Source organism: Tursiops truncatus, chromosome 9 (genome assembly GCF_011762595.2).
Source record: "Tursiops truncatus isolate mTurTru1 chromosome 9, mTurTru1.mat.Y, whole genome shotgun sequence".
In the NCBI taxonomy this organism is placed as follows: domain Eukaryota; kingdom Metazoa; phylum Chordata; class Mammalia; order Artiodactyla; family Delphinidae; genus Tursiops; species Tursiops truncatus.
In genome coordinates this window covers 45,127,387-45,137,186 of record NC_047042.1, presented here as the reverse complement: position 1 = coordinate 45,137,186, position 9,800 = coordinate 45,127,387, and the positions used below count along the sequence as shown (strand labels likewise).

The following is a 9,800-nucleotide window of genomic DNA, read 5'->3' as shown; positions in this document are numbered from 1 at the left end:
CCTTGTCCCTCTTTGTCTTCCACCCGCACAGCCTCCTGGCTTGAAGGTGTGGATTGGTGGGTTGGGGGCTGGGGGAGCTGGGATCTAGGAAGAATAGGATTTGAGAAACTTTAGGGGTTGATTCTCTTTCCTAAAGGGTACCGACAGGACTTTAGCCCTTAGGCGGTTTATCTTGTTTCAATCGACCTTGAGTTCCGTTGTGGGATCGAAAATTCTGCTGCCTCAACTCTTGGATAGAAACCCCCAATACATCTATATTTTTTTCTCTCCTCTGCCTCTTCTCCTCACTCTTCTCAGAAATCCGACATGAAAATCCTCGTGGCCTTGGCAGTCTTTTTTCTCGTCTCCACTCAACTGTTTGCAGAAGAAATTGGAGCCAACGATGATCTGAATTATTGGTCTGACTGGTCCGACAGAGACCAGATCAAGGTGAGACTCGGTCCCAAGATGGCCCGCGCCGTTCTTCATGGGCTTAGGAGGTGTCACTTACCCCCCGCGATAGCATCCTAGTTGCCCTAGCGGGCACCGGGACCGCAACCGGAGGCGGTGGAGGCGCGCCGGGAGGGATGTAGAGGAACGCCATCCCCTGGGTCCCACACGAGATTTTGCATCCAAGAACCAAGTTTCCTCCCGAGGGCTGCATCGTCGGGTCTCGGGAACTCTCTGGAGGAATAATACCCTCCCAGGTGATCCCGGAATCCTCACAAGACTGGAAACCTCACAAGGTTTCATCCCCTGGTAACGCGGATTTCGGAGACTCAGGTCCAGCTGCAAGGACCTGGCATTTGGAAATGCTGGGGCAGGGGCAGAGGAGTGCGCGCCCGACGCAGGCAAAAGCAGGGGCAAGTGGCGAGGTGCTGAGGGCTTGGAGGGTCGCAGGTGGGTAGGAGGTTAACTTCCTGCCATGACTTTTATTTTACGGACCTGGAGACGTAGCCGCAAGTTTTCCTTTAGATTGCTCGCAGGCTATTCGCGCAAGGGAGCGCGCCCCGCCGGAACAGTGAAAGTCGCGCACTGTTAGTTGCTTGTAAAGGGCTGTCACCTTCCCTACCCTCCCCCCGCCATTCCCCCCCACACACCTGTGCGCATTTAGGGCGGTGAGAAGCCTCCAAAGCCCGAGCTAGAGATGAACAAAGTCCGGTAGCTGAGCGGCAGATGAGTGAGGGTCCCCGGGATGGGAGGAAAGAGGGGAAAGCGAGCAGGGCTTGGAGACGACGAGCCTCCAGCTAACTGGTTAGGGCTAGGCTTCGGGGAGGCGGCGGCGCCGGACACGAATTGGGCGGGGAGGAGTGGAGAGAGGCAACGCCCAGGTGTGGGGAGCACGCCTCGGAGCTGGTTCCCCAACCCTGGCTTGGCCTGTCCCCACCGCCAAGATTTGCCCCAGGCTGGAGCGCACCACCAGAATGACTCTAGTTTGCCGGCGCCTTGCACTGGTTGCCTACACGCCCCTGTCGGTGCGTCTGTCCTCTAGGAGGAGCTGCCCGAGCCCTTTGAGCATCTTCTGCAGAGAATCGCCCGCAGACCCAAGCCTCAGCAGTTCTTCGGATTAATGGGCAAACGGGATGCTGGTGAGATGGGCAGCCATCACCCTCTCTGTCTCTCTGGGCACCGCCCCCACCCCGCCACTCCCACCCCGGAATTCTAGCTCATGCTCAGAGCACGCAGTCTCTCTTGATCTATGAGCAGAGATTTCCACCCTAAAATGGGTATATCTCCCGGAGCGCGACTCTGGCCCTCATCCCGCTAACACACACATACCACGGAGGGAGGGAGAGATCGGTCCAAACCGCCAAGAACAGGAACCAACCTTAAGCTAAGTGCTTCCTTGACTAAGGATCCAAACTGACAAAGAACAGGAAGGCACGGGGCCTCCAGGGGATATCAGAATGTTCTCAGTCCATGTGGAAAACTGACTTTAGACCACTGGGGTTAGATTAGATTTAGCTGCCAGTGTCTCATGATAGAAATATTTCCTTTTCTTGAATTCTCACACCATCAGTGGAACGTGTAAACAGTTAATGTCAATTCGTCTCTTGTCAGATTCCTCAGTTGAAAAACAGGTGGCCCTGTTACAGGCTCTTTATGGTAAACATTTCTATAAATCTTTATTTTACTCTTGTGAATGCACATGTATGAAAATGGAGAATGTCTTTTGTGGGCTGAAATACAGATTCTTGGTTGACTATTGAATAAAGAGATGGGTTTGCTCTCTCCCTCTCTTGAGCATCAAAGCTGACCGGCCTTGAAGATGTATCTCTTATAAGAAAACAAGAGTGGCGGTACGGCCAGGCAGTTCAGGCCTCAGGAGTCTCACAGACCTGAGTTTGAATCTGTGGCCCACATAAATCACTTAAAAATATTCCTTTTGTTTAAAATATTTTGTTTTTATTATTAATAATTTGGATAGCATTTATGATTCTGCTATATTCCTCAGGATAGTACATGAATGGAAAATATTGCATTATTTTAAAAATCTATTTTATAATTCTCTTTATAAGATATAATATAGCTCCTTTAAAACAAATCTATTGTGTTTGTTAATTTTATTTTTCTTTCTATAGGACATGGCCAGCTCTCTCATAAAAGTAAGTTCCAAATTATTTTGACATTTATCATATGCAAATGTAAATTAGATTGAATTCCACTTTACATAATAACTTATTTTCTGTTGTAATGTAGAACTTAATATTTTTAATTAACACAATTTAAGAATGGAGCAGACTCATATTACATCCAGAACATGAATGTTTAAAGCTCTGTTGTTTAAACATATCATACTTACCAAAAGCATGCATTATATTAAAAATCCTTTAACTCCCAGCTGAACTGTTGCTGAATTCCTGACCCACAGAAACTGAGATAATAAATAAAGAAAGGAAGGAGAGGAAGGAAGGAAAGAAGGGAGGGAAGGAGGAAGGAATCCTTTAACTCCTGTAAATTGTTAGTTTAAGATAAGAATTTCAATCCTAGGGGTAAAAATCCACCATACATTCCTCTCCCCTCATCCCCACCCCACCACTTCCACTGAAAAAAACAAAAGCAAAAACAAAAATCTAAGCATTTATAGGCATCTCCTAGTTCATTTTAGTATGCTGGATTCCATGATGATGTCATTTATTAGAGTAATCCAGCAGCAAATTAAGAGGATGGAGTGAATGTCTGAGAATCCATACTAAAGGTAAATATAGATAAAGTTGTAGAAAGTACCAGGGGTCCATCTTAATCACACTCACTTATCCCAAGGTCCACTCACTTACTCCAACTTGGATTTTGATTCACTGGAAGCAGAGTAGAGGCCACACTAAGATAGCAGCCGTGTTCTTAGCTAATGTAGTATAAACCAAGAGACATCCTCCCACTAGAGTTAAAATAATAATCCTTTCCAAAGGCTTCATCTTTGAAAATAAATAAATCTTATTCATATTTACTTTCTCAGGACTTGACTTTCAGGGGAATTATATATAGCAAAATTCCATGTAATGAAAATAAATGTACTTTATTAATGTCAAAACTAATGTACTTTTTCCAAAAGAAATATTTTTAAAAATCCAATAAAATAGCACTAGTGAACTTTAGAAGTTTATAATCATCAGGTATAGGAATCTGATTTAACTAAGCTTCAGTTTCCTGAGAAATACAACATATTCAGTAATATGAGGAAATAAGCTTTGATGTTTCTGTCACACAAATGTGAAATTGACTCCCTAAACATCAAAGCTAGCTCAAATAGCAATATTTAAAACATTTGTATATAAACAGATAAAATACATTATGAATAAAGTGTACTTGCTAATATTTAGATATAGAATTGAGAAAAGTGCTTTCACTGTATTATTTTTATTTAGTGTCATTTATAAGACTTACTAGGAATCTTTATTTCTTCAGGCTCACCAAAACTTGAAATAATTATATATTTATTATATAGGCATATATTTAGAAGCTTGCTTTTTCTTGGTACTAGTTATAACAGTTTATTTCCTCAGAGATATACATATTAAAATACCCCTAAATGTATTTTTCCAGGGCATAAAACAGATTCCTTTGTTGGACTAATGGGCAAAAGAGCTTTAAATTCTGGTATGTATAAAACCATGACTGCAAATAAACAGTACCTTAAATCTACTTCTATTTTCTCTAAGGCATTCTTTTCAAAGTATTAAACAGGAATAATAAAATTAAAATTAGTATTTATGTTGAAAAAATCTAATTGCAATAAATAAATCCAAGAATGGATTTATAGATGATTGAGCTAATATCACCACAATATCAATCTATCCTTCTCAAACTCCCAGTGTCTGCCGCATTTAATCATTACCTAACCTGAATCTTTGGGCTAGTCTAATACCCTTTCCCTTACATCTGTTCAATAAGCCACATTGAACCTTACTGAACTAAGGGGGATGGAGGATGGGGGAGATAAGACGGATAATTTTACTTGTTACCAAGGTAATTGGAAAGTCTTACAAAGGGTTAAATCTGACAGTCTTCCAACACAAAAATAAATAAAAACAAATCCATTTTTACAAATCACTTGCTCCTAATGATATTATAGAAGCTCAAACTCTAAACCTCCTGGTGAATGTTTAAGACTAGGAGAGTAACATAGTCTGTTCCAATGCCTTCAAAAACAAACCCAATCAAATTATCCTAGAGGGTTATAATCAGTTCTGGCTATAAAACCCTTAAAGAGAAGGAGTGCCACAATTCTCCTCATAACCCAGTTTAAGTCTGAACAACTCTTTCACTTGATGTAAAGCCTGCATATTTCCTTTCTTTTCTTTAATTTCTTTCTTCTATGTAAATTCCGTATGCATATATCTGAAAACTCTAATTTCTTAACTCATTCATCACAGTATTTTTATTTATTTATTTATTTTTTTGCGGTACGCGGGCCTCTCACTGTTGTGGCCTCTCCCGTTGCGGAGCACAGGCTCCAGACGCACAGGCTCAGTGGCCATGGCTCATGGGCCTAGCTGCTCTGCGGCATGTGGGATCTTCCCGGACTGGGGCATGAACCCGTGTCCCCTGCATCAGCAGGCGGACTCTCAACCACTGCGCCACCAGGGAAGCCCCCATAACAGTATTTTTAAGGTTAAATAACCCCTGTATCATTTTCATAGAAACTGATATTTTGTTAAGCTCATTCAGGCCATATAGTTCGTAGTTTAATTTGAAACTATTCAAATTCTCTTTATTTTACCTTCAGTGAAATTAGAATTAAAATACTAATCATGTAATTAATTAGAAAGTAATCATCACCTGTCTTATCCATTTAGAATATTTCTGGTTTCCTGAAAATCTGTAAGTAAGATATGCTGGCTTACTTAATCTGAAAAAGTCATGCAAAAATGAGGTATCCTAGTATTTTTTTTTTAATTTCATTTTATTTTTGGCTGCATTGGGCCCTCGTTGCAGCGCGCGGGCATTCTCTAATTGCGGTGAGGGGGGGCTACTCTTCGTTGCGGTGCGCAGGCTTCTCATTGCAGTGACTTTTCTTTTTGCGGAGCACAGGCTCTAGACGCACGGGGCTTCAGTAGTTGTGGCTTGAGGGCTCTAGAGCGCAGGCTCAGTAGTTCTGTCGACCCCTGGGCATGTGGTACCTTCGCGGAACAGGGATCGACCCTATGTCCCATGCATTGGCAGGTGGATTCTTAACCACTGCACCACCAGGGAAGTCCAAGGTATCCTATTTATATTGGTTCTCTACCTTCCAGATTTAGACAGTACATTTATATTTCTTCGTCAGTAATTTGGAGGCTTCTCAAGTTTAAATTTTAAAGAAGTTACCAGTGTACCTAATGAAAAACTAGAATTGTTTTATTAGTATGTATTATCTTCCAGCTTTTGGAAATGGAATATAAGTTTAAACCACACTGGCTTTATTTGTATCAGAAGTGTACACTAGCCCTTATATACCTGTGGTTTTCTTGATAATCACACCAGTCAACAACTTTCCATTTTCAGAATTGATAAAAGGTTTCAGAACATGCTTAACTTTACAAATAATATAGATATGTGCAATTTGAACAAATTAGATGCTATTAAATGTACTTAAAATAATATAATTATAGATAATATTAAATAGAATCACTGTATGAATCAGAGTCAATTTATGACTAAATCTTTGCTCCTCCATTTTAGTTAAGAAAATATAAAAGGAAAAAATGGGCAAGCATGTAATTTATACCCAATCGGGTACCTTTTCATATAATCAGTTGAGGCAAGGTTATCATAGACACCTTCTACAGCCATCCGATCCTTACCCTGTTGGGGTCACAGACCCCTTTGACAATCTTGAGTAATCTAGAAAGTGTCTTCCCAGAGAAACCCTTATCAGCTCATACACACAAACATTTACATATGGTTTTAGAGGGTTCAAGGACCAGGTAAGAAACTCTGCTTCCAATTAAGAGAACATTGTATTTCAGCTCAATCACTAATGTCTTTGGTTAGTTTACATTCGCATTCCCTTCCCTTCTCTGAGGAACAACATTATGTTACCGAAAGCTTGTCAGGAACTGAACTTGTGCTGATCACCCTCCTCCTCCTACAAACAAACCAGGGTCAGAAATGGACTGTTTCTTTCCTTCAGAACTGCCAGGATTGGGCCTCAGACTATTCCACCCCAGAAGTGTGTGCATGATTGACATAAAACATTCTCCTTATTGTTAACCTCACTTAAGGGAATCTTGGATGCTAATGAGAACCTGCTCAGTGGTAAAAGGGGAAAGTGATAACACTGGAGGCTTCACCTACCTACTCTTTCATCATATCCTTCTCACTGAGAAAATTGTTTAGAGTGGCACCTATGATTCCTACATGTCTTTCACAATTCTTTCTACTATTTCTATTTAAATTCAGTATTTTATACATGCATACTGAATTTTTAAAAGCACAGTAGTTTGACTACAATGTAAATCTAAGTGTATAAAGTATTAGATAAAATGATGAAATATATACTTAAGTATTTTGATCACAGCAATCTGATCCTTACCCTTTTGTGGCTGCAGACCCCTTTGAAATTATATTTAATAATATAATATAATGTAATTTGGTACTTTTTTCTGTCCATATAGTCAAAGTACTTAAGTTACTTGCTAGCTATATGTTAAATACCTTTGGAAGCAGTGATTAATCTTTCACAGGCCATTAGGGTGCTAGGAGGTAAGTTAAACTATGTTGTGTTTAGATGGCTCAATTGCCCTACTTATAGACAATGAGATTGTTTTTAGTCTCAAGGACAATGTATCATTGGGAGGAATCCACAAGATAGGAAGAGACCCTCACGCCATTAGGTACCCTTATACCAGAAATCAGCAAACTTATTCTGTAAAGAGCCAGATAGTAAACATTTTAGACTATGTGAGCCATACAGTCTCTGTAGCAACTACTCAGGTCTTCCATTTTAATGTTAAAGTAGGCATAGACAATACATAAATTAATGGGTGTGGTCATAGTCCAATAAAACATTATTTACAAGAAAAGATAGTGGGCTGGATTTGGTCCATGGCCCGTAGTTGGTTGACTCTGCCCTAGAATAAAAGTCCCACATTTTGCTTTCATCCTCCTACTATTCCTGTTTACTTTAGGCATTGTCCTTTCTATAAATCACCATGGTGTCCGCCACTGCTTGAGAAAGCTGTGGAGAATCAATGTTGCGGTATACTGTGGAAATAGACTTTGGGGGCACCAAGTCTATGAGGATGACCAAAATAACCAAGAATTCTGTGGACAGATCACTTCCAATCAGGATAAAGACTGAGGCCCGATTGGAAGATGTGCAAATAAGACTCTTAGAAATACTTCAGTGGAGTGAAAAAAGTAATTATGAGTTTAAAATAAATTTCTGTATGCCTTGAACTTTGTTTAACTGTGTCAGTGAATCTTCTTAACAAACCCTTTACCTTATCTTTGTTCTCAGTGGCTTATGAAAGGAGTGCAATGCAGAATTATGAAAGAAGACATAAATAAACTACCTAATGTATTATTCATTGAGCTTCACTTGTGTCAATGGCCAAGGCAAGATAAAATGAGACATGCGCTATGAGGAATAATTATTTATTTAATAATAATTGTTGTTTTGAGTTGAAAACTCAAAAAGTATTTATTTTTCATATTGTGCCAATATGTGTCGTAAAAGCGTGTTGTAATTCAAATATGACAACTCACTCAGAAGTAGAAGTCAGTGGTAATTTCTCAACAAAGCACAGTATTCAATGAAGTTGTAAAAGCCTATCAGAGATATAGTCTCCAAAGAAAGAAACCATTTCTCTTTGTTGGCAGCAGTCACATCAGCTACTACTAAAGAAAGGAAACTCACAGATAGGCTGTGCTTCTCCATTGGTTTTCATGGTGAAAGTGTACTGAGACTTGGTACCAAACTGTGTTTGTATCCCTGCAGCATGTTTTATGTTTTGTGACTATATAGAGATGTTTTAAAATTTTAATGTGATTCTAAGGTGTTTATTTTATTGTACAATGTGTTGTGATAGTTTACATTTTAAATAAAAGAAAAAATATCTTGAGAATTGGGTCTTATTCTTTCATTAACATTTATGTCAAATCAGCAACCTTTCTTTTAGTAGATGAAATACGTTCCAAGCTGTTTTGGGCTGCTAAATACTGAAACAGAAAACTACTAAATCTCTCTTTCTTAAGGAGAATGACCAAAATGTAATCCCAGTTTCTCTCACACACACACTTTTGGCACAGGATCATTCATGGAGAAAACAATTACATTCTGGTCCCCCAAACAGTTAAGGCTCAATTCCGTTTATATGTGCTTATGATTTACTTTTACAAATAGGATCATCTATTTTAAAGATGCATTTCACTGGTTATTTCCTTGTTGTGCAAAACATCAGCACACTACCATTTCAGCCGTGTTTAAAGCCCAGGAATAAATGCAGCAGTGTTTGAGTCTCACTAGAATCAAGACACCAAACCAAACTCTCACAAATGTCACTGGAGGATGATACAGAAAGATAGAGAGCTGATAATATGGCATCACCCCCATAACAAAGATAAGAGCCTCTTTCTTGCATATCTAAAGACTGCCTGTGAATTGCTAGTGCCCTTAACACTCCAGCAGAAGCACGAGTATCAGAAATACAGGGCAATCAGAGGGAAGCTCTTGTGTATTTATTTAAGGGGAAGCATTACTAAGTGTCCTTGGAATCATTTTCTGATTGCATAAGAGAGTGTGAAATATTGACAAGTGGTAAATCAACTCAGGACAAACATTGCTCAGTGAAATAAAACTCTGTGAGTTTATTCTGGACTGGTGACTGTTGTTGATCAACATTAAAACCACTTGTGGGGGGCTTCCCTGGTGGCTCAGTGGTTGAGAGTCCGCCTGCCGACTGTTCGTGCCCCGGTGCGGGAAGATCCCACATGCCCCGGAGCGGCTGGACTCGTGAGCCATGGCCGCTGAGCCTGCGTGTCCGGAGCCTGTGCTCCGCAACGGGAGAGGCCACAACAGTGAGAGGCCCGCGTACCGCAAAAGAAACCCCCCAAAAAAAACCAAACACTTGTGGGACAGGAGCGCTAAAGCATATTTTAATCTTTATATACTTAAATGAATAATTTGTTCAAAAAACTCCAATGAACTAATTTTCCTTATTACACAATACATTTAAATGCTACAAATTATATTATGATAAGCCAAAAGGAGAAAATCAGAGTCATCTAGAACCCCATTCCCCAACAGTAATGTTTGATGTTCTATTTAATAATAACAATAATTGTAACATAGAATCATCATCATAATAATAGCTTCATAATATATATTTAATCACTCA

General features: G+C 40.0%; 1 protein-coding gene across 4 annotated transcripts; it reads left to right on the top strand.

The window, feature by feature from the left end:
- The first annotated feature begins 306 nt into the window (after positions 1-306).
- On the top strand, positions 307-7,971 carry TAC1 (tachykinin precursor 1). Of its 4 annotated transcripts, XM_004316219.2 has the most exons (6): positions 307-429; positions 1,472-1,568; positions 2,041-2,085; positions 2,562-2,585; positions 4,024-4,077; positions 7,922-7,971. In XM_004316219.2, the coding sequence occupies exons 1-6, from the start codon at positions 307-309 to the stop codon at positions 7,969-7,971; spliced, it is 393 nt and encodes a 130-aa protein (XP_004316267.1). The 4 variants fall into 4 exon arrangements, with proteins under 4 accessions (XP_004316267.1, XP_004316268.1, XP_004316269.1 ...); XM_004316220.3 differs by lacking the exon at positions 2,041-2,085; XM_004316221.3 differs by lacking the exon at positions 4,024-4,077.
- Positions 7,972-9,800: the final 1,829 nt, after the last annotated feature.